Consider the following 26152-nt stretch of genomic DNA (forward strand, 5'->3'; position numbering starts at 1 on the left):
AATTGGTTAATCTTTCTTTTTGGGTTATAAGAAATAAATACATACAAAGTTCTTTTTTTATTATTAATTCATCTATTCCCCACCTATTTTATGAATTTACTCGTTGATTAATTAGGTCTTGTGAGGTATGTAGTAACACTGTTACTATTGATCAAGCACCAAGAAAAGCAGGAAACGTAATTCTTATTGATTAATTTAGCGAATGAAATACACGTTATTGTCTATTTTGTGATATCTTTGTGACACTATAATAGGCTCAAATAAAAAAATGATGCTATTATTTGTCAGCTTGTTTATGTAAATTTTTGCATGCACAAAACCTGTGAGATAATAAAATGCACATGTTTTATCTTAGATTTGAAAAAGGGGGAAGCTGTGAAAAGGACATCTAAAAGGTATGTGTGTGCATACATAGATACATCACAGAAATTATAGTTTATGTTTTTCTTTGGTCATTTTAAACTTCCCAAATGTATTTCTACCTTGAGCTACCTCTTACAGTCTCTTTCTTCTAGTTCTCTAGATATCTCTTCTGCTCTTTGGTTAAAGACCCATGGCTTGGTTGCTAGGCGACTCACCATCATGGATGCCTTAGCTCCTACAGCTGTCCCTCATGATACCAAATACATCCCAGTTCTGGACAAGCATGTGGTTTCTAAAGTATTTGATGAGGTAAAACTCTTACAATGTCTGAAAGCAAACATAAAACTTGGTACTGTTTTCAAAAGGATTTTTAATTTATTTCTATAAATGTCATAACTGCATTTTCTAGTGTTCATTGTAGATGGCTGATGTGCACTAAATGCATAATGCATATCTGAATGTACAAACACGTTTCAGTAAGAAAATAAAACTGATAGTTAATAGTATTGCAGACTTTACCCTTAAGTTTTAGAGCTATATATTTTTCTTTCACAGTTACCAGTTGATGGCAGTATGCCATCAGGTGTTCAGCAATTTCTTGAGCACCATAGCCTCTACTGATACATATTAGTTCACTGATGTGTGTGTTTTAGGTCCATAAAGTCGTTTGGAAAACTGCCGGTACACAGTTTGTGGATGTGTGCATTCTCAAGGTTTACATGTGTCTGCTAATACCTTTTGAAAAATATTGGAATTCAGTAATTAAAATTTGATTCTGATAGGTGTAGACAATCATAGGATTGTGCAAAATTCACAATGAATTATGTATCATGAAGCTGTGATTGCCGTTCCCCTTAAAGGAAATCCATTTTGTGGCAAATTGCTCTAATTCGTCTTGTGTGATGCATCCTATGAAAGTCCTATGAATACATTGTAGGTTTTTTTTAACTAATAAAACCTGTTTATTTAATCAATACTAAAAGAAAAAGCTAAACAGCATCTGTTTAAATAATAAGGACTAAGCAAGGGTGTTGTAATAGGATGTGCTATAGGGCTAAGTAAAGTACATTTTTGTACATTTTAAAGTTTTTATGTTTGGTTTTTAAATTCAGGAATGGGTATTTTTGCTATAGGGTGGAGATTGTGGAAGCAAAACCAGATCCTCTGTTTTAGTAAAACCAAGTCAAAACCAAGATCTTTAAGGATTTTTTTAAAGTATGAGATTTCTTTTTCTGTGTAATAAAAAGGTGGCTTTTTGTATCAAAAGCAGCAAAAAAATGTACATTTTAACATTGTAGATGTAAAATAGCCATTTGTACAACAAATTTAGATGTTCAATGATTAGAAAACTGTACAAAACAATCTAAATGATATGTCAAACAAAAGACATTTTGATTTTCACATAACTCTTACATCTGATTCCTGAGCAGTAATTTCTTTTCCCGTGTTCTTCTGAATACAGCTACTAAGTAGAGGTCTGTCTTCCATGTTTCTAAAAGAAGACTCTTTCAAATCCTTTCCAGACAATACTGAGCTGCATTTGAACTGGTATTTACAAAAGCAGTAGTCTGTAAAACAGTGGTCTTTGAAAACAGTCAAAACTATGATTCAGCAAGTGCTATGTGTAGGTAATTTTTAATGACAGTTTATGGGAGCTTATGGTAGTCTACTTTAGGGCTGAATTAAGTTGTGTTCTCTAGAATGAAGAGCTGCTGTATAGAATCCAAACAGCGATCCATGGGCTTTCTTTAGACTCAGGGGTATAAACACAAACCAATACCTAACTTTTACTGCTTTTTCGTACCTGCTAATCTCAATTAGTTCTATAGAGACACTCAGTTTCTCAGGCAGTGGAAAATTATTGTTCGATGTGTAGAGACATGGATTTTTCTGGATCTGAAGCAGAGTATAGAAAGGAAAGCGAAGACAGGGGTTGCACACAAGGTGGAACCAGTAGAATTTATGAGCTATGGAACCCACTCTCCCTCAAGCTTCATGCCAGCATATCAAGGAAAAGCAGAAAACAGGTTCTGAGCCTAGACATATAGCTTGAATAGGAGACATGTAAAAATTGATTAAGAATCTTGATTATTCTAGTACTTCAGAATACTTCATTGAAGATAATAAATATACAGACATTTTTGCATTCTTCCTTCTGAGATCTTTGCTTTTCTGGGGATAGTATAATTTTTATTTTTGGCCTTTGCTAGCAGTGATGATGGAGTAACTATGAGCAGTTTTCTCACCTTGGAGATGCAGCAAGCAAAAGGTTTCCATGACAACTGTTCATTAACAAGAGGCTGACCTGTTGTTTTCAGTTCTATGTGACCTGTCAGTTTCACATGAGTTACTTCAAAGAGGTTTATTCATTAAACGACCATTCAGATTCATATCTAGAAAAAAAAAATAAAATGGCTTGGGGGCTTGTCTAAATTAAGCTATGATGGTTCTGGAGCAAACTTTCCCTACAGAATCATGTTAGTATCTGTTGCAGATTGTGGCATCTTCAGTACAACTTTGCAAGTCATGGTGTTTTGACTCAGTGCTTTGCTCTAAAGAATCAAGTTCAGATTCAGCCAACAAAAACATCTTTGTTTGGTCTAAAATAAAGATTTTTCTAGGGCTATCGTACTTTGGTTTTGTCTTTAAAATTTTGAAATTTTGGTTTAGAAAGAAAAGCCATTTTGAAACAAGTGAATTATTTTGATATGAAAGTTTAAGTATTTAATTTAGAAAATGACAAAACATTTTGGCACTAAAAAGCTTCCCTGTGATTTCTTTCAGCTGAATCTGTCAAATTTCACTTGACTTCATGAGCAGTTTTCATTGCTTTCAAAGTATGCATAATATTTCAAGCTTACTATTTGCTAAGAACACATGCCATTCTGGTTTTATTCTTCAGTACGGTAATTATGTGTTTATGTTTCTGTCCCTCATTTTCTATTCAAAGCAGTTTATAAACTGTATTAAATATTCATTTCTGAAATGATGCTGTTTGTACTTAGAGCTACTCTGGCAATTTGTAAGGGAATGTAAGAGAGGGCTTCTACATGGTGAAGCCCTGCTGAATTTTCATTAACTTGGTTTGAGTAGCAGAGCAGATGACAACCATGGCAGTACGGAACTGGAAGAGGGTGCTCTCAGCTCCTTGCCTTTCAGCTTTCAAACTCCACCTGGAAATGACAGGTAGCCAGATTTCATGTCTCACAGTTCTGTGCAGAGATTTACATCATCTGTCTCTGGCAAGATACCTCACTGACATGTTCCCATTAACTTTAGCATCCAAATGATCTTAAGATGAATTTAATATTAGGAGCTTTGATGTGGTCTGCCAGTGATGTGACACAGATTTATTAATCAGAGTAAAGATGTCCTTAGAAAGAGAGAGGAATATAAAGTCACACTGCTGCTCCTGGAAAAATGGTCATGCAACAGTAATTCAGAATCCAGCTAGCTGTGATGATTCAAACACAAATAAAACATCAATGGAAAATGTTCAAATGCTCTCAGAGGAGTCTTTTTATTGGATTTTTTTCTGATTGCTGGCCTTATTCCCCCAACAGGAAGTTTTAGTTATATTTTAATTGAACCTCATCTGTCTTTTTGCCATCTATATCCTGATCTCAGACAGGTACTTGGAGAAGCGTCCCACTTAACCATATGTGTTGAAGAGTAACATTCTCCATCTTCTCCATTTCTTTCTTGGATTTTTTTCTGGTTTTAATCATCTTCGGAGTATTGATATATAAAATACCTTTTCCTATACAAACTACTGAGTAATTTAAGAGGCTGAAGGATGGTGAGACTTTGGACTGAGAGGTGGGAAGGCATCTTTTCTCCTCTCTGTCATTCTTTTCTACCCTTTTCTCTGCTTTTGAATATCCACTTGTAAATGTATGACTTTCTGTTTAATAATGAAGTTGAATTATGTAGATGCTGTATTGTGAGATTTGAAAGGTATTGATGTTGCTGATCTGACCAACCTGTTTGGGTTCCTAAGCCTTATTGTGGTTAATTAAGACTAGTTTTATATTTATATTTATATATAAATATAAATTTCTTAATATAAATATATGTTATATATTCATAAATATTTTAACAAATAAATAAATAAAACGATATAAGTATAAATACATAATAAACAATTATAAGTGTAAATATTTATATTTATATAAAACTCACTATAATTAAGTGAGCAATCTCTAACCTTGTTTACCTTTTGGTGATCAATGTGATAGTGAAAAATGTCTCTCTCCATCTTTAGCATTCCAGTTCTTTAGACAATATCGTCCTTTAGAATAAGAGCTTAAATATAATTTAAATAAGTAACTATCACACCTGAATGCTAGAATTAGATGCTAGTAGGTATAAGAGAGTGTTGTTTTAAAGCAACACAAGCTGGAAGATCGTCATGCTCTAGACATGCTTGTCTCCTTTCTGACCTACCCTTCTATTATTTGAGTTGTTTGAAAGTACTGATTTAGTTAGAATCAACTAGTAGTTAGCGACCTTAATTTGCAATTTCTGCATAAAAGGATTGTTTCATTTCAGAAGATTTTATTAACAGGCTGGAAAATAAGTCTTACTTCTAACACTTTGGGGCTCTCAGATCTTTCTTTCTGCAGCCTTCCAGTGTTCCTTCTGGCTGTTCTGATCCTTGGACATGGACTCATGGGCATTCAGTTACTCTGGTGGAAGAAAAGTTGTGTGATAAATGAAGTCTTTGTCTTTTATTTTGTAATAGATGTTACCATTGGCCCAGGTTAGCAATGACAAGAAGCGGATCAAGCTAATTAATCCTCAGGCAGTGAATCTTGATGCCTATAAAGACAAGCTGGAAGAAGCAATTAAATCCTATGAAAGGCAAGTCTACTTATCAGAAATTTATCATGTTTTCAGTCTAATTTAAGATTTTTCTTATGTAGTGGCTAATTGCTCACACACACTTTACTCAATACTGGTAATTCTGCACATTGACACACTTTAATCAACCATCAACCTGCAGGAGAAATGTTTATTTGCTTAAAAAAAAAGCAGAATGAAAGAAGGTGGTCATAGGAAAAAAAAACCAAACCAGGTAAAGGAGATAATAAGTAACATTTTTTTATATTCATATTTCTTCAATGAGAAAAAAAAAAAATCTTTTACTTTCTTGGAATAAACCTGACAACAATAATCCCTGGGGAGGAATCTCCCCTAAACAGTGCTAGCCAGACTTTTAACTTACAGTTAAGCTCCTAAATCCATAGACTGAGTTTTAAATTAGTAGCCTGCTTTTTGCTGCCAGCTGCCTAGCACTTAACTATGGATGCAAGAATGTAACTGAGGCACCTATAAGATATTGATAATTTAATTATTTTTTGCTTGAGAGAGATGTGTTGTGCTTATTAATTAAATGTTGGTAAAAGCACATCAGAAGTAAACAGGACAAAGCTATTTAATCTCTAAGATATTTCTTTCCTTGATTTAAGATTTGCATTTTTTTTTGAAGTAATGCAATTATTTGACTACTAATGTTGTTCAGTAACCTTAAGAGACCTTCAACTAGAACTGTTTTAATAAATAACTTTTTCAGAAAGTATTCTAATAACATGTACAGATGTAATTGTTTTATATGACCACAAAACCCTTGATGTCAAGTGTTTAGTCTTTGTTTTTTGATTAATGCCACTGAGGCCCTTTAAATTTTTTCCCCCTCTGTAGCTCTGTGGTCATACCAGTTCTTTTTAAAGCATGTAATAGTTCTGTTTTTCATTCCCATTTCCTATTTCTAAATGTATCCATCTTTTGAAGTAAACATCAAGAATTATGATTTACAAATGCTGCTTGCTTTGTCTAATATTAATGTAATCCAGTGAATAAAATTCTGTTGGTTTTGTGTGTTGTGTCACTGAGACAATGTTATTTTTATGAGGCTGACGATGAACTCAGAAATCTGGACTTGTCAATCGTTTTGATAGAAGGTTCAAGTCATGTATTTTTGATGATGACTTCTGAATAAAACTTCAAGTTTTTCATTGCTGTGCCATACTGTTGAATATTTTACATTTATTGGAGGGAAAGAAGAGTTTTTTTCTGGTTAAATTCTGATGATCTTCTACTGACAGCATTTTCAGTCTCCCTAAAACTTTGGTGATTGGGACTACTGTTTACTTACGTTTGCCCATAGAGGTCAATGAATCAGTGTATTTACAATAGTAAGATGGAGCCCCCAACTTCTGTGAAAAAGGTATATAGAAGAGTGATCTGCCTGAAGATCCTTACAATTGACAGTGTAAAAAGGAGTTCTCATTGCTTTTCCTCTACATGTGATAGAAAACCCAGTCAACTTTATTTTGTTCTAAATGCCACAATGCTTTTCCAGTAAATTGCAATTTGCAATTGAATTTGCAAAGGCTGCAGTTCAGCTTTGTGAATAGTGACTAGTCACAAATTTATTCTGACATCTATAGATGAGACAATACATCAAGGCATGCAGGTTTCAAGAACAGAAACAAGCATGACAATAGCTTCCCCACATGTCAATTGACCTTAGCATTAGATTTAGAGGGAGAAAAGTAGTGAGGGCAGAAATTTTGTGCTCTGACAAAAAGAATATCCAGTACTGAAGGAGAAAAATGCTGGAAGATTCAAACTGTGTATGATCTTGTATAGCCAGAAGCTTTTACAACTGAGTTAGTTATGAGTGTGCACATTTAGGAGTATGAAATAGGCAGTGGAGCATGCTGAGACTGCAGATTATAATGAACGAAGTAATTTACATTCTAAAAATGCTGGGATTTGGTTTCTAGTAGATAAAATGAATTACCGAGAAATTCATATTAAAAATCTGGTGTTAATGGGCTTTTTTGTACATGTGGCAGTAAATCTGGCAAGACTGTTAAAAGTCTAATGGTTACAATCTGAATTTTGCCTAACAATAAATTTGTTCTTTTATTTCCAAAGTAAGTTTGGAAATTTTTCTAGAATTACACCGATTAGGATCATTGGTAGAGGTTTATTTCTATAGTGTGAAATGAAGTAATTGAGTGATGGCTTAATTGTTTGAGATGTTATTAGAGACAACTCTATGCTAGAATACCTAATAAGAGTTTATAATTGATGTCGAAAAAGCAAAAGCAGAATGTTTAGTGGTGCTTTTAAAAGATCTCAGAACTGCATTACTTTGAGATAATCTGTTTTCCTGACAATAGTTTTTCTTCATAGCCAGAGTTTAATGAAGTAGAAACCTGAATGGTACAACTGAGGGGTTATCATAGCAGAAAAAAAAAAAAATTAGCAGTGCTCTCCATGTGTCTTCAGGCTACAGTTTTCTGAAACTGTTTAATTGGAGAAACTATGCTTATCTCACTGGCATTTAATCAGTGTTGTTATTTGATTTAGCTTGCTGGTGCTGAAGGGAACCATCCATAGAAAATCCTGGCAGGAAGCAGCAGTGATTGCCATTAATCCTTCTATGACCCTGAAACAGTCATGCTGCTACTTGATGGAGGATGCTGTTTTTCCATCTACTCTTGCAGTTGATAATTTCATAGCTGAATGATAAGGACACAATCTGATGATACAGTGCTCTTGGAATACAAATCAGTGCAGTTATCTTCAGAAACAGTGTTTATTTGGTAGTTTTGAGATGATCAGATGCACAAGGAACTGTATGCCCTCAAAAACTGCTTTGCTTTCTTTAATAGGCGCCTAAACCTAGTGATTTGGAGAGCACTATCTCAGGAGGAAAAGGACAAGTAAGCTATCACCTTTTGGTTTTCCTACTTACCTCTGAAAGGCTGGTCATAAATATTTGATACTTTTTAATCACTATTTCAACAAACTGGTTTTATTTTCAAATATTTCATAACTATACCTGGCTTTCAAAAATATATATGTGATACAGAGCAATATTAAAATCTGGACATCCTTCCTGCAGTGCTGATTTTTTTCTAAAGGAAAGAACTTGCATTCCATTTGTGTGGTGCTGCTCTATTCTTAACCAGTGTCAAGTGGCAGGGCTGGGGCGGGGGGCAGCATGTTGTTACCTTTGGCATCAAGGTAAATCTCTCATCCAGTAAAAAGCACTTCAGTGGCTGGTCTGTAAAGGTATAATAAACACCGCTACAGCATGTGCTGGAACTGTGTATCACACTGGAAATTTGTACTGCTTTAACTAGCTTATTTCTGTATATTGATTTAGAAAACTAGTGACTGTATAGACAGGACTGACATCAGTGAAGTTAGCATCTGTTTACTTCAGAGAATAAAGTGAAGATCAATTAATGAAAAGTGAATGAGCATGAAATATTTCTAGGCAGTAAAATGGGCATGAAAACTAGAATGCTTTTAAGAAGACTTAAGCTAATGAGCAAAAAATATACAGTTCTATCATTGATAAGGAGAACTAAAACCCAGTTCTGGTGCAGAAAGGAAGCAAAGGCTGTTAAACAAAAGAACAGCGTATAATTAAAAAGAAGGAAATAGATGTCTGTTGAGAAACAATGAGTTTTAGAGTATAGAAAATTGACAGGGTGGTATCCAAAATATTTTATTGTTGGTAACATATGACCTATTATGTATATAATGAAAAAAAAGTCCCAGCAATTATACAGTCTGTTGCTAGAGGGTCATATTAACTTTTTTAATATTGATGCATAGAAATGGAAATATTTGATCTATTTATCTTATAAATTTAAAATTTGTTTGGTCATGTTCATGTATTACAAAAAGATGACAACATACTTTCAAAACTGGTGATCTGGAAGGAGACAGTAATAAACAAAGTCTGCTAACTTGGTCACAGGGGTCCTAAAACAATTGGTTGAGGAGCTTTCTGGTTCATCAGTGTGTTAAAATGTTATCTCAGCTACTAGGGAGATTCAAATTTACTAGAGAATTGGTAATATTGTGCTTGTGTTCAAAATGGTTGAGAGATCCAACTCAGGAGATAAGTTAACTTGACACTGATTATAAATTAATAATGAATTCAGTTAATACAGAACAAAATCTAGGTAAATAACTATACCATTCATGTTAATTTCAATACAAAGCAGTTCCTAGAGGAGTAGAGAGATAAGCAGTGACAAAGAGTAGAGCAAGATGGTAGACATCACCATAGTTGTATGTGTTGGTTAGACAGACACTTAAATACTCTCCCCCGTTCTAGGTTTCATGGTTGTTTTTTAATGTTGGCAAAGCTGTACAGAAGACCTATAAAGAGCTACTTTTTGAGTACTAAAAAGAAGTATGTTATTTCCAATTGGACATGTGAAGAATTCTACCTGTTCTGGATTTTGGAGGGTTCAGTTTATCTCTGTTTATTGACAAGATGACTGTATCTAATTCATCTTTTGGTTTATAAGTACCTTCAGGGTGTAGCTTCAAATTGGCTCTCTAGTCTAGTGGACACTGACATAATCTGAACCATGGATGGGAGTAAAGTCCAGATCACTGAGTGAAATTGAGCAGTGCAGGACTGACAGAGGAATAAACAGCAGGAGAGTATCTCTTTATGCGACCAGACAAGACTGATGTAGCAAATCAGGCCAATTAGTAGGTGTCTGGTGCCATTTTATGTTGTCTAGATGCTTGCCATTTCATCCTAGCTGCTGCTCCAGAAGGGCCAGGGATTTCCACAGTTTCTCAGTTGTATCTGCAAGTTCCTTATCGATGCCTTACGTATTCTAGGACCTCTAAATTGGCACCAAACATCTACGCCCAGCCAGGTGAATTGCCATGTAGGTGTCTTTCTCTGAGATACGGTTAAGCCAGATGTGATTGTTTGACTGAACGCAACAGTAGCTGGATGAAACACAAGAAGATAGACTGGGTGAAGCTGATTTTTTTTTCTGCCTTTGTGCTTAAAGATTCTGTTTGTAAAGTACTGCTAAAATTAAAATTTTTCCTACTTGTAATCACAAATCTTTTAAATTGTATTTTATTTTTTTAAGATTTAAGGAGGATGGGCCAGTCCAATATATGCAGCATAAAAAAGCTTTGCTGGAGGCTTTAGAGAATTTGGGATGGCCAATTTCCTATGAAGATGTGGTATTGTTAGAAGATGAGATACTGGCAGCATTAAAGTATATACAACAAGCCTCTGATCTTCAGGAAGCTGTCAAAAAGGAAACTGAGAAAAGCTCAGAATCACACATGAACAACAAAAAGGTAATAGATTGGAAGGGATTTTTTTCTCTTCAGTATGTGCTTCTGGAATAATTTTGTTCTATGATTATAGTATGGCATGTTACCTACCATCATAAAGTAGGCATTTAGTGTGATGCTAAATTAGTGTGGTACAAATGGATAGAGGAAAGAAGGTAGTTAAAAAGAGAGCAAGCCTTCAATGATTTTTTTTAAGTACTGGGGAAGCAGAAGTTTTGAAGATGAGAGAAACACAGAAATTGAGCCGCGTCTCAGAAACAATTCTGAGCAAAGTGTCTTTATCTCCTCTGCACTGACAGCAGAGGTATATACGAAAGAAGAGAAAGAAGAGATACATTAAAGGCAATTATGACATAAGATTTGTGGTTGGGTTAATATCTGATAAATGGGACTAAAAGGTCTTGCAATATTGGAGTAATTCACTGAAATTTTCTGTGGTATCTTTCTTGTAAGAGAAAAGATGAAGAGGTTGGATTCAGCTTCATGTTCAGACCCTAAAATTTAGCTGTCCATAAAATGTAGGCATACATGAACTGATGGCTAATCTCACAGTGTTGAATGGCATCAGTGGCATCTGGAGCTCATTCTGAAATAGATACCTACTTCTGGAGAGCCAGAGTGCTCTCTCTACACCATTAATAGACTAGCAGAAAGCAGTCTAGCCACTCTGATACTGTGATTGAAGTTGCTGATTTTTGATCAATATAATCCCTCAGATGAAATTTTGATTTTACTTGGATTACTATTGAAAGATTAAATGAAACACATACAGAAATATGTGAAGCAATAAGTATAAAAATAAGGCTAAGAAGTTATTTTAGGCTGTCCTATTGGGAGAGAGAATATACTTCTTCATTTTAGCTTTTTCTGTGGTGATATATATGGTTAGAAAACATACCTTAGGTCACAATGATGTATTCTCCTATTATTATTTTTGCTCTTTCAGAACATTCTTGAAAATGAATTGATTCTACCTTAATGGTTTTACTGTCAGGATATGAGTGTGAATTCTGAGGGAAATGATAAACAGACTTTTAAGTTTTTAGAAGCGATTGAATCTTCCCCAATAGAAAGGTTTCTGTATACACTATTGATGCTTTGAAATTCAAAGTACTTCCCTCTGAAAAAAACCAAGCCATTTCTCTTATTTGTTTTCATTTTTTTTTCATCTAAAAGCTTCAGCAAACAATACCTCACTGGGACTGCTGCTGCCTCTAGAGAGCGGCAGTCTAGGTAGAGTAGTGCTATGATAATATTAAATTAAGCTTTCCAGGAAATTAACAAGAAAGAAAATATTTTCTCAGACCTCTAAGTTCTAATGGAAAATAAGTAAAAACAAACTGAGAATTAATTGTAAAGCTGATATATTAATATATTCATTTTCTTCATTGTTTTATATCATTGAGTGAGGGAAACTACTCTTTGAACTTGAAGGTGTGATTGGCCTAGTTGCAGTGAATGCTGAGGAAAGTCCTCTTCTTTGTACTATGTAGGAAAAATAATCAAATGACCATAATAGTTCTTTTTTGCCCTGACATATGCATGTAGATGTATACAAATGTATATATACACACACAAATACATCATTTTGAAGGGGTAAGCTAAGTGAAACTCAAATAAGCACAGTACAAACCTATACTGTGACTTCTCAGCAATGAATGGAAATGTACAATTAGAATTTACAACTGTAAATTATGCCAAGTATCCATATTCTCTGCTCACCAGAGTATACCAAAAATCTTTTATTTGATATTCCTTGACTGAGATATACCTCTCATTTCACCAAGATCAACAACAGTTTTCATGATGAGCTGTGGCTTTTTACATACTATGACATAAGTTATACAAAATTATTTGTGTTAAATTGAACAGAATATATTACGATAACACAGGCCATGTATGAAAATAAGTGATTATGGAAAGGATCATATTAATTCAGTTTTCTATAGCTTTTAAGGATTTTTTTCCATTAACACTGTACATTTGGAAACATTTTAATGTCTTCAAAAACCAGATGATCTTGATTAATTTTACTTCAGCCTGAAAATACTAGATTGTTAATACATTTCTTTTGACTATTGATTTACCTCTGGCATATAATGTCCCAATGCAAGAGCAGCGGAAGCATGTTCCATGTTTCATTTGGTGACTGTAATTTTACTGTTGCTTTGAAACAACCAATGTGTGCTCTCAGACACATGTGATTAACATTGTGCAATCACTTATCCTGAGTCAACCTGCTTTAGGAGCCTAATCACAGCACCATCCTCAGTAATTGCTAATCTGCAACTGAAAGGCTTTAAGAGTGAGAAGCAGAAATGCAGATGCAATTAAGAGTTCTGTTTATGTGGTTGAAAAAACAGTGGAAAAAAAAACCAGAAAAAAAATGGGGAGCCTTTTGAAAATGCAGTCAGAGATTTTTCCAACTGTGATGTCTCTCTACAAAATGGGTATAAAAAAATAAACTGTCAGCTGAAATACATTGCATGAAGGAAATTGCTGATACGGCACTGAATGAAAATTGTCATTGTGAGATGGTAGAAAAATCACAATTATCCTGGAAGTCTATTCAACAAAGCAGACTTTTAATTTTTTTGTTAATTTTCTTTCACTAAATTAAATATAAAATCCACTTTTAAGGTTTCCTATTTATCTACACAAATTCTTAAAAGATTTAGTAATCCTTTTTGGATGTTCTTGCTATGGGAGCTTGTTGTTTAAGCCTGCAACTGAATTGATGGTCTGGTTATCCTCCCTGTGTGCTCTGACATTCTCTAGGAGTTGTGTTCAGGCTGCTATGTTTGTACATGCCTGTCAAAGGTAGGGTATGCCAGTGCCATGTTGGAAGAGGATGAAGTAGACCTTCATCTGCAAAGGGCCTTGAGATGACTGAAGACCTCTAGTGAGGCAAGAAGCAAATGCCTTGGGAAATGAGCCAACACATTTAGCTGTTATCAGGCAAAGTATGAAACACTGAACACTGATGATTGCCTAATTGGAGGGCTAATTGTGGACTGTATTTTACTCTGTTTACTCAGTTCCTTTTGCTGTACAGTTTAAGCATGGGTTGACAAAAATCTTTCTCTTCAGTCTGGCACTCAGCTTTCATCTAAAGATGTTAAAATGAGGAATGTATCATTTACTTTAGCTTTTTCTAAGAAGTAACTGCTTTGACTTAAAATACTGTTTCTGTTTTCTATTTTAAAATTGTCAGGCAAACAGTCAGCCATCATTTTTTATTAGTTTTTTTTTCTCACTGAATTATAAAGCTGTTTACAACATGATGTCACCTGGTAAAAGGAATTATTTAGGATCCCCTACCCACTTCTCTAATATTAGACAACCTCAGGCATACTGAAGTCATAGTATTACTGTTCTCCAAGCGTGATAGCTTCTAGGACAGTTGGGTGTGTTCGATTAACGGCTGTAACATTTTCATGTAAAGTATTTTTTCCCCCAGTGTTATAATCTGGTCTTTGAGAGTGATGGAGAACATTTCCTCTCATACTAAATATTTCTGTTTCTGCATGTGAATGGACTTCATATTCTGCAGAGAAATAAAGCTGCATTCATTACTAAGGATTAACTCTCATTAAGAACATACTTCTAAAAGTACTGTGTTTCCCTTAGGATGAGCTGGAACGTGGAAGGTTTATGCTTGTTTGTGACCCTGCTGAATGGTCACCATGTGATTAAAAATAACTTAAAAGAGTTAATAAGCATAATGTGTTTTGTAAAGCATGTTTATTTGGGTGGAAAGGGACCTCTAGTGGCTTGCTGAGTCTTGTTCTTTCTGAAAAATATATTTCATGTACAGTTGATTTAATTATTCCTAATTAAATATTTATAGCTGAGATTTGATTATTTACAAGAATGGAAATTCTGAATCTCCCTTGGAAGTTTCTTCTATTTCCTGCTGTCCTATTTCTTACACTCCTCATTCTTCCTCACTGTTTAAGGATCACTGATTGATGTCTGTTGATACCTTTTTTTGCATTCATGTGTTTCCTAAACAGTTTGGCATCTGCTGCCTTTGTTCTTCTGTCTCTTTAGGGAGATAAGTGAAAACAAGCATCCCAAATAGCACAATAACAACAATGTTGTAACTACCTAGAAATGTTTGGTCAAGTTTTCTATTGTCATCAGTGAAGTAACCTGCTGGACAGAGGGTGTGTAGCTATGAAAAGTTAGGCTCTCTTATAAAAATGAACTGTGTTTTGCACAGAATGGCCTTGTTGGCACTGACAGCCTGGGAAAATCAGTGATTGTTTGGCTCTGGAGGTGTCAGGATTGTGAAAAGCCAGTCAGAGCCAAGATACGTGGAGAGCTGTGGATAGTCTTCCTATCCATTCTCACTTATAGTAGGAAAGTACAAAACCTAATCTCTTTGAAAGGGAATTTAAAAATGCAGCATGTATTGGCAGACATAAACAAAGTCTTCTTCACCTCATGTGGCTTAATGCATTGTCTTCAACAGAAGAAGAGCTAAACAGGGTGAAAATCCCTGAGAATCAGATGGGGCTCTTTTATAATAAAAATACTGGAGAGTGCTATCCAAGAAATGGGCACTCTGACAGCGTGTGGGTCAAATGCACTGAACACCTAAAGGCTATGTGAGAGGAAGGAGGGATGGATTTGAATTTAGACCATGTTTCTGAGCTACCTGGATTCTGCAGGACTTAGCATCCTGTCGTGTTTTAACCTTGGCTGGCAACCAAGCACCAGCAGCTGCTCACTCACTCACTCCCCCCTCACCCAGAGGGATGGGGAGGAGAATTGGAATGTAAAACTTGAGGGTTGAGATAAGAACAATTTAATAGGGTAAGTAAAGCAAAAGCTGTGCATGCAAGCAAAGCAAGGAATTCACTCACCACTTCCCATGGGCAGGCAGGTGTTCAGCCATCCCCAGGGAAGCCGAGCTCCATCACATGGAACGGTTACTTCAGAAGTCAAACATCATAGTGGCGGATGTCCCCCCTTTCCTTCTCCTTTGCCCAGTTTATGTACTGAGCATGATGTCCCATGGTATGGAATGCCTCTTTGGCTGGTTCAGGTCACCTGTCCTGGCTGTGTCCCCTCCCAGTTTCCCATGTCCCTCCAGCTCTCTGGCTGACAGGGCCCAAGAAACTGAAAAATCCTTGACTCAGTATAAACATCACCCAGCAACAACTACAAACATCAGTGGTTACCCAAATCCAAAACACAGCACTGCACCAGCTACTAAGAGGACAATGAACTCTATCCCAGCTGAAACCAGGACACATTCTCGTTGTGGATGCCTGCGCAGTCTTTAGTATTTTAATATTTGGATTAATGCAGAATGCTGGAAGTTGTCCAAGTTATTAGTCAAGCATTACAAATTAGTTGATAATAAATATTCAGCAGCAGCTGTCCCTTCGGAGCCTGTGGAATTAAGTAACTGGTTCACCCAAATACCTTTTTATATCTGTGGAGCTGTAAGTCTGTGCTCAAATTAACCTTTATTAGGTTGTACTTAAAGTAGTCAGTTAAGTTCTGCAAAGAGCCTCTGGTTTAGACTGAGTTTGAAAAACTGTTGATTTAATTTATATTCTATGGGGTAAAGAATACACTAGAAAAACTTCACATATCTCGCATTTAAAATATCTCTTTGCCTTTTTTGTGTGTGTGTTCTTGTTTTTAGGACTCTTTTTTTAGGGTTGGTTGTGATTTTTGTGTAGGAGATTAGAAAAAAAGAGTTTGTGATAGTTATAGTGAAACTGAGAACAAAGAGTTTAGTCAAAGTTATTGCCATCTTTTCTGTCATTATTGACTGTTAAGGAAAATCAAGTATCAAAATCAAATATATCTTTTTAGGAAGAAAAATGTTGTCAGACAAGGAACCAGGTCATGCAGACTCTAGTAAGCAGAGATTTTTAGGAGTTACGGCTGTTTTTCAGAACAGTGTGTAGTTCTATGAGAAAGTTTGAGATTTCAAGCTCTGTATTTTTATGATTCAAAAGAACTTAGTAGGAGATGAATGCTTGCAAATCGGTTTTGAGGCAGGCTAATAAATATGTGTTTTAAAAATTAATGATGAAACTGATTTGTTTTAACTTTGCACTTGCATATGATTTATATTTAGAAACATGATTGTGAGCAATATGGAGAAAAGAATAGACTTTTTCAAGAATTAATTTACCATTGTTGTAGTAAGTATAAATTAGAGTGTTATTCTTGAGGATTATTCAACTGTATTTGTAAAAATACTGGGATTATGGTCTTTTCAATATTAGAAAGAAAATGGTTTTTGCATGATCAGTTTTCTTAATTTTCTCAGGAAAGCAAAATGTACAGTGTTCTTTTACATTCTGACATATCCACATAAAACACTGATCCTCTCAAAACTTCCTGTAAGAGAGATGCCCTGAATGGGAATAAAAGTCTTTCTTCTAGAAAAAAAGGGATTCAGGAACATGATTTAATTTAAATACAAATAACACTGAGAGTCCATGAAACGTTAATGTGAGATGTAAAAGACTTTAAGTTAAAAGAATATGGTGGCTGTAAAGGCAAGTGCACAGAAGCTCAGAAGGCCCAACAGTGTATTTTCACACAGAACCACTTGTGATTTATGACTCTGACTATTTTTCACATACTGTGTTTCCCACAGCCCCCTGCCTCAGGTGTGTGAGGTCTGTCATGCTTTTTGCATTCCCGGTTCCATTACCAGTAGTTGCAGTCACTGGAGTCAACTAGGAGCTGAGCTGGCCCACAGCCAGCCAGCCCCACTGGTACTTCCATTTTCACCATGCGGTGCGTGGTCCCTCAGACTTAGCTTTGAGCAATTCAGCAGTAAGCTCTGGTGTCCATTCTGGCTGTGGTACATCACAGGAGCCGTAGTCTGGGCAGCTGCCCCTCAAAGAGGAGAAGTAGTGTATGAAGAACCCAAACGAGCAGGGCAGAATTGTCAACAGCTGCAGTTTTGAAAAATGTGGTATAACATTTTGCTAAGATGGAATGTTTTAAAACTGCTGAAAATTTTAATTTTGCATTTATAGTTTGAAAATAAACATTTTTTCCAGATACTTCAAGGTTGTGGTTTTTTGGTTTGGTTTGGTTTGGTTTGGTTTGGGTTTTCTTATTGTTATTTTTTTGATCCTGTATTTGATTTTTTTAACAAGTCTTTCCATACAGAGAGGCACTTTTAATGAAAATGAGATTACTTTGAAGACTCACCTATCTGGACAAAATGAATGTGTGTAGTACCTTCACTTATTCTGCAAAATCAATTGATTTTTCTTACCTCATCCTTGACTATGAATTGTGCAACTTTGTAAAACATTTTCTACAAAAATGGCAGCCAGAGTCATAATTCATCAAGGTGAATTTCTGCTTGAACACTTGAAAATAGATGTATTGTTATGACCATGAGAAGCATGATTTTATAGTGAAAACTCTTAGGTCTTATCCATGATTACTTCCTGTGGCATTGCTTCCTCTGTTTATAATGATTCTGAACGTTTAAAATAATTAGTTTACTGTGAATTATCTGCAGAGACCATAACATTACATTGCCTAAATTTTTAATTCCAAAGGATAGATTGAGGCCAACTGGCTTAGCTGTTGTGGAAAAAATAATTGTATCAAATTACAGAGACTTGAAGAAACCGTGAAATTAAAGTCTAAAAAAAGACAAAAAGGCCAAGTATTTGTGACTCACAAAAGCCAAAAGGTGATTGCAAGATCAGATGTCACAGGATTTTATTATCCAGGTAGATATTTTTGTCCATATTTTAAATATTTTTAGAATTTCTTAGTACCAATAAAACATTAGTTTTGGTCATAATTATTACTTCTGCTTTAATCGGATTTAATAGTACATGTTAATATAGTACATATTAATGAAAAATGAATGCATATCTCGTGCGTGCACATATATGCATTTAAAAAAAGACATTTTTGTAAAGTTAGAAAGCAATGATACATTTATATAAGAATGGTATGGAAGGAAATCTTTTTAAATAACTGAGTATCCAGGAGTATCAACCTATCCCTCTTTGATGTCTCCCTTGAATGTGTCTGTTGTGTGTCTGGCAAAAGCTGAGCTTTTGTGTGTGTTCAAGGAATTCACTAAATGCTTCTGCCTTTTTGTTGAGTTTTTAGCCTGAATGGTTAGTAGGTAACATTGTGCTGTTCAGTTGTTGCATAAAAAAAGAGCGTGTGTATGTTTATTTTTGTGTTACCATTACTTTTTTGTTTGTTTGTTTGTTGGTGTTTTTTAGTGTTTTTTTTCTTAAATCCCATGTTTTTAACTGTGGTAATAGTTTCGTTATGTTGATTACCACCCACCTGATCAACTTACAATTTTCAGACCTGGCCTTGAAAGTTCTTATTTTTTTTTTATGGTATTATTAAGAATAGCTTCTATGTAGTTTTTTTAGGTACATATTTCTCAATTGCCTTAGCACAGTTTAACCTAGCTAAATGAAAATGAAGAATGTGTGGTATAGACATGTTTGACCTCTGTGATGTGTGACAGCCTATAGCATTTAAAAAAAAATTCCACCAAGGGTAAAAGAAAAATAATTTGAATATTTTATTCTGGTGGTTTTTAGGAACTATGATAAAGAGTATCAGTTCTACTTCTGCACTTGTTGACTTCAGCAATGGGGAGACCTGGACTGTGCCTGTGAAGTTCACTATACCTGTGGGAGGTGCTAGGCCATGCCCGTATCTGCAGGTGAAAAATTGTATTATTTTATGACATCAAATATGCATTTTTAATTTTGTTCATTTGGTTATACATAGAATAAAGGATAGGATTTTTATTCTTTTAAATACATTATTTATTTTAAAGAAGATTTTTTAGTGATAGTAATATTGTGCTATTTTCAACGTGCTATTTTTCATTTGTTTGGAGCTTGTTTTCATTGTAATCCTATTCCCTTGTTTATTAGAATTCTATATTACTTTCTTTATAAAACGTGAATATTTGCCTGTCTATAGAAGAAAGGTGAGCTATTTACCAGCAGAATGATTGTTTCCTAGTACATAGATTACAAATCAAGGAGAGACTTTTATATACAATGTGATGTACAGCAGGTTGTAAACATTTGTTTTTCACAGCATATTTTAAATCCAAATAACCCTATACTAAGGCAAATAACAATAATGAAAAAAAAATTTATTCCATTTCTGTTTTAATTTAAAATTTATCAACTGACTATCTGTAATCACAGTCGTTTTTTCAGGTGTTTCTTTTTTTACACATGAGAGAGATGATGGATACAGAAAGGATACAGAATGGATACAGCTGTTTTGAATACATGAAGCATTTTTATAGCTGCTTTGTTAAACTTAAAACTAGAGACATGCCTTTTTTTCTGTTTGAAATGGAGGCAAATCCTGATCTGGTAGTTCCTGGTATTCTCTAAGGGGAGCATCCAACTCTAGAAGAGATCTGCAGAATTTCATAGAAAATTGTGACTTTTGCGTTCATTTTTAAAATAATTTTGTTTAAGTCAGTTATATATGGAATTCTCTAAAATTCATAAGATTGGTTTAAAAGCTTATTAGAAACATATAAATTTGCACAAAGTCCAAGGGAGTGAAAAGTTATAAGAGTTTCCTCATTCAGTTCAGCTTGCTATTTGAGTCCTGATACATTTAGTAGGGCTCTGTCCTTTATTTTTCCTTCGTGTTCTCTCCCTGATTCAGTGGAAACCGTGAGTGATCAGTACATGAAAGAATGAGGCTCTTCTTTTCTTTTAAAGATCCATATTAAAGCATGGGAATATGTTAGAATGACGGTTCATGGAAAAATATCTACCTTTTATGTCTCGTAAAACTCACAAGTTATATGGTTCTTGCAAACCAGTGTTTTCCTGATGTGCAGGTTGGAGACTATGTGTTTGCCAGAACTGGGACAGAGACAGGAAATGAACATTATGTGCCTGCCATTGTCATAGCAACACCAAAGAGGGTGGAAACGGGGGACAAACTCTACACAGTTCTGATGTTCAACAACAGGAAGGTAAGTAAGCCTAAAAGATGATACCGATTTGGCAATGGTATTACCATTGTTCTGTTTTTGATGAGACAGATGCAATTTTCTAGGCTAATGAGCTCACTGCCCCAATCCCTGTCTCCAGCTAAACAAAGTAAATCAGATTTCAGGACTCAGTGAAGAGCTCATATAATAAACAAGACCAAGAAATCTGTAGGATAATTTATTCTTAAATCATACTCTGTTTTTTCCTCTATAATCCATTTGGTGGCTTTCACGAGTTCCATGCTGATAAAATGAGAAACATAGGGAGTTTTATCACAGTCAGTATAGTCTTCATTTCATTATGTTTGTTTGTAAGCCATTATGATAATTTTACTGCAATTTTCATAGCACATGTTAAGAACATGTACTTTGTACTTGAAACTTTTATCTTCATCATTTAAAGGCTTTTAAAAGTAACATTAAAACAGTTGACTTTTTATACGTAAGTATCTTCATAGTTTCTCAGATTTAGATTTAAATTAGACAAATGTTGATTGTGTTGTTGCAGGAACACTGTGTAAGAAGTGGGCTTATTAAAGTCAGCCAGAATAAGTATGCCTTTTCCTGTCAATACATAAGAATGCTGCAAATGGATTATATGACGTGAGTATGCTTGAACTGAAAGATGCAAAAAATATTTTAGATGAATTCTAAATGTTGCCCTATGGCTTGAACTATGCTGTCAGATTTCCATATGTAGTACCCTAGCTACAGTTGTGAACTGGCTTGCTGTACACATGCAACCAAGTGATTCGACCCACAAGCATATCAAACAGAAGAGCATTAACTGTCTTCATTTTATTATCTGGCAATTTATTGCCCTATTTTCATTTTGGTGACATTGGGGGCATGTGATAATTTTTGAAGCTTAGCCCCAGGAAGCTGTTAGAGGATTGCTGGAAGGTAAGATGGAGTTTCTTTTAATTGTAGATCTTACTTTTCTTTTAAGACATCTGTTGAGATATAAAACTATGCATCAAATTGCAAATTGTTTCTAAGATACTGAATCTTCTACTGGGCTTAAATCTAGAGAATGATGGGGACACCGTGCAGGATGAATGAGCCCTTACTTAACTTCTGCAGAATTATGTACCTCAGGGGTAACATTTTTCTCATGTGAAGTGCATGCTGAACGTGCAGTGGTTCCAAGTGGTGATTACTTTTTCATCTTGTATTAAGTTATAGTTTAATCCATTTGAAATAACATTGAATTGTTAGTATTGACCTTCAGAGCACCAACAATCTCTGACAGCTAGTAACAGCAAATCTTAGGAAGTAGAATAAGGTCAGAACAATCATCTAGGGATATTACTCCAGAATACATTCCCAGACTCCAGAAGTTTGTGATTTAAGGATTTTCTGAAGCAGAATTGGAGTCTCCATATTAAACAGCCTTGATAGATTTTTTTCCACAAATTCATGAGGTTACTTTTTTGAACCCATGTAAACTTTTGACATCCATAGCCTCTTCCCAGAAGGTGTTGTACAGTTTCACATTTTGTGTGAGGAAACATATACTTTTGTTCTGAATCTTCCATCTGCCTTGACATCCTTTAGGGATTCTAGACTGAAGGGTTTCCTTTTCCATGTATGTCAATGTAGTATGTGCACCGCTGCCAAAGAATTGTATCTTCTCTGTCATGGGAGATTTCTTCCCAAGAGGTTGCATGAACAAGACAAATCCCACCTTTAAAGGCAAGTTCAGAAGTACTTCATTTTTATTGAAATATTCTAATATTAAGATCAGTGTTAAAGATTACACCTAAAAATGATGGGCAAGGGCACCAGTTGTAGGCTGATATATGGATTCCCCGAGAATGATGGAACAAAAAAGCAACGCTGATTCAAGCCCTGTTTCCCACACATTTTCTAGTAGTGATTCCAGCACAGTTTGAAACTCACTTTTCTGCCAGCTTGCAGCCACAACACATAAACAAATTAATACCCTCACTTTACTGATCAGAATTCCAAATCTGGAAATACATCAAATATATCAATGCCTTCTTCGAGGCCAGATCAACTACATGATGTCAGCTTCTTTTCACCAAAAAGCAAACCTGAAGACCACAGTTTCCTACTTAATGCACACAACCAGTTGAAAAGAATCAAGTATGTAGCTGAGCTGTGTTCCAACCAAATCAGTGGAAGTTTCCCTTCCACTGAGTTGGATTATACTCTAAATGAGGTACCTTATTAAGAAAAGATGTGACTAAATGCATAAGCTGTAAAACTATCTTTCATTCTACATGCTTTCCTTCATGACTGAGTGCTTTAATATCAAATTTAATATTCATTCTCCAAAGAGATGTTATTGGCAAGCTGACTTGCATTGTTATGCACAAATGATGAGAAAATTGAGTTATGGAATTCTTTGGAGAACTTACTGGAATGAATGTATTAAATTTTTGCAAGCAAGAAATAAATGTACTCGTTAGACCTACATTTTAGATGATGTGATATCAAATCTGGCAGCTCTCTGGGTAAAATAGTATGTGAAACTGCATAATCATACCACATTTGTAAATTTCTATATACTGTTTCAATCTAGTAAACACTGATTTGTTTGTAAATGCACTGGCCAGTTTGTATAGTAGATGATTGAAATTAAATTAATGAAATCTAAATAAAATATTCCAAATAATATTGTTACCACAGCACAAAATAATGGACTCTCAGTTAAGGCATCCATTTTACCCCCTTTAAACCAACCTAAACCAGTTTTTACCATGGCCTGGAATAGAGCATAAATTTTGTAATCATAATGATTGAGCATATAATGTCTTACAGTTGTTTTAAGGTCTGAAGTTTTCACTACTTCATTTCTGCTTTTTCTCACAGCTGTTGTGGATTTTAGAAACAAACCACCATATTTGAAATGACGATGTTTTTACTGAAAAATGTCTCTGTCTTTGAGGATAGCACTATTTGGATTGTCCTCGAATTACTTCCATTAAAGGAACATGAGAAGTGCCTCCAAACAACATTTTCTCAGATGCTATTACTTACATCTGATTGCTAGTGTATTAAGCACTCCAAGGCCCAGATACACAAAGGGATGCTGTAGAACTCAGAGCAGTAACACTTGAGCTTTTGGCAGCTCTGACAGTGGGATTTAGGTGCTAGTGCATGGATGTGTACTGAATGTTGAGATTTATAGTACGGAGTGCAGTGAAATGTTTAAAGCAGCTAATAACAAATGATGAAGAGAGTTAAGCATCTGAAACTCAGACTTGATTAACTTAGATACCTACTTAAAGCCCTGAACTAGACATATTTGAGCTTTTGGGATTCCCAGGGTTCTCTGTTGGCATTGGATAAACTACATAAATAGTGAATTTTAGCATATACGCAACATAGACCTAACCCCCAGGTACCCAGATGGAAAAGCATTGGCATGCCAATAAAAACCTTGATGCTCACTACTGATCCACAATATTCCACAGTTTGCTGCCAGAATCACACCACCTTCTTTTGCACATTCCCAACTCCGTCATCTACTGCATTAAATTTCTCCCTGTCTTTTTCCACGTGATGTGTCATACCTGGTTCTGCTAAATTTTTAGTGTCTTTTCCAAGAATTAACGATAGAAGCCTGGTTACTATAGAGCTTTTGTAGTTGAGTCTTTTAAGTCTCCTATTTCTTGGATCTACCACTTTACAGTAAATTACTTTGCAATATTTGAGTAGGCAGTCCCTGACAATGTGCTTACTAATTCAGAATGTTTGTCTTTTGCTTGTAACATTCTCAGCTAGGCTTTGAGTTCTCTGTAAAGCCACATACTTGTAAAGAGAAAACTCTTTCCTTTCTTGCTGCTTAACATGTCACTTTATTATCATATAGACATACATAATATCCTCTTCTGGGCATTGACTATGTTAACTCAGTGGCTGCATCACAAAAAGCTGGTACTGGCCATGGTTTTACTTTATATTTGTTTCTTCATGTAACTGCCATGCCATTTTGAATGACTGTTTTCCTTTTATGCCAAGGTGTACATTCAAAGCCATTATACAACTTTATTTCATTAGTTACATGTTAATCAGTTACTAATATTAGCAATGCTATGGCAGTGCTCCAGCCCAGACTGAGAGAGTTTCCATTAGACCCCCTACCTTTTAGAGGGCATGGAAGTGTGCTCCCCACTGAAACATTATTTATTATATTCTAAAATAGATTCCTACCTCCCATGTCACACTTATCAGAGGGGAATAGTGCAGCATATTGTTCATGGGTGCATACAGTTCTAATGAGAATGCTGACTTTGTTGATAGAAACAAAGTAGAAGCATCATTTAATCAGAAAGGAAACAAAAAGTTTGCATGTAATATGATTTTAGAAACTCTTTTTGAGTTTTTGAGAAACTCTTTGTATGCTGAATCTTGTAGAAGTAAAGGAAAAAAAGTAAAAGGGATAGCCCATGCTTCCCTGTTGACAGGGAGTCCCTGGTGCACATAGATGTGTTACAATAGCTCGTCAGCTCTAGGTTCTTTGGGATTGTCTTTTGATGTTCATGTGGTGTGTACTAGGTGTCATGCTTAATCCACTAATCTTTAGAAGTACTAATATAGCTCTCATAATTTTAATATCAGATGCTAGCATATGTTTGGGGTGGTTTCCTGCCATCACAGTGGAAAGAAAGAATTATGGCAGAACAGGCACTCTGCAAATGTAACTAATGAATTCCATATGCAAAGTAAAACAATGTGTGCTCTGGGGCCACAAAAGACAATTACTGCCCAAATTCATTTTTGAGTTGTAAGAGGTAGAAAGAATTAGGGGCCAGAGCCCTGTTTTAGGCTAATCTTTACTGATTTTATAAATAAAAGGGCAACTAAATTGTAAGATATTTATAGCCCTGTCAAATGGTCAGAAGTGTGATAAGCCCTTCTCTTTTCAGTACTGTGAGATGTGGAAAAAGGTGAAATCTATGTCATGTAAAAAATAATTTTAAATAGCTCGTTATGTGCGCTTATAGCTTAGTGTGTTTCCTTTCTAATTTTCTAGCCTGGACAGAGAGACCACAAAGCCCTATTCTCACTCATCTGTAGAAGATGAAGGAGGAGAAGAAGCAAAGAAAAGTATTGTGAAAGAAGATAGGGGAAAAAAGAAAAAGAAGAAGAGACCAATAGATGAAAGACATCCCAGGGACAGGATGTCCAACTGTGATGATCTTTTGTTTGTCTCCAGAAGGGAAGTGAAACAGAGAGGAAGAAATTCACTGCCTAGCAGTGGAGAAGAATTTGGAGGTAAAGAAGTAGCTCTGGAAAATTATAAATATTAGGCATTAAACAGATCTGATGGGCCTTCAGTTATCCCCACACAAGGAACCAGGTTTCTGCATTTCTAGGTGTTAGACCAGCTTGCTTTCCCATTTCCTATGTGATGAGGTTCTTTCACCTCCTTTGGAAGCTATTCTTCACAGTGATCATTGTCAGTATGTGTTTCCACAACAAAGGAAGAACTGAATAACGCATGTTCCGGCATAGCTACCTCAATTTCCCTAACATTTGTAGTAGCAGTGATGATGCAGTAACACCAACGTTCACCAACCTTAGCACCTGCTAGCAAGCAGAGTATATATTCCAGTCCCTCTAGTGTTACTTGTTAGATTAGAGGTATGTCTCTAT

General features: G+C 35.3%; 1 protein-coding gene across 1 annotated transcript in view; it reads left to right on the top strand.

Annotated features, from left to right (window-relative positions):
- The window catches only part of VWA3B (von Willebrand factor A domain containing 3B), a 93628-nt gene that overhangs the window by 42462 nt on the left and 25014 nt on the right, over nucleotides 1–26152 (top strand). Inside the window, exons 20-29 of the mRNA XM_080377364.1 lie at nucleotides 356–395; nucleotides 516–672; nucleotides 5108–5226; nucleotides 8052–8102; nucleotides 10299–10515; nucleotides 18128–18245; nucleotides 19089–19213; nucleotides 20369–20506; nucleotides 21033–21127; nucleotides 25530–25771. Of these exons, the coding sequence (XP_080233490.1) occupies nucleotides 356–395; nucleotides 516–672; nucleotides 5108–5226; nucleotides 8052–8102; nucleotides 10299–10515; nucleotides 18128–18245; nucleotides 19089–19213; nucleotides 20369–20506; nucleotides 21033–21127; nucleotides 25530–25771 (1302 nt within the window). The remainder of the gene's footprint in view (nucleotides 1–355; nucleotides 396–515; nucleotides 673–5107; nucleotides 5227–8051; nucleotides 8103–10298; nucleotides 10516–18127; nucleotides 18246–19088; nucleotides 19214–20368; nucleotides 20507–21032; nucleotides 21128–25529; nucleotides 25772–26152) is intronic.

The sequence above is a fragment of the Falco punctatus genome, assembly GCF_963210335.1.
Source record: "Falco punctatus genome assembly, chromosome: 2".
Lineage (NCBI taxonomy): Eukaryota > Metazoa > Chordata > Aves > Falconiformes > Falconidae > Falco > Falco punctatus.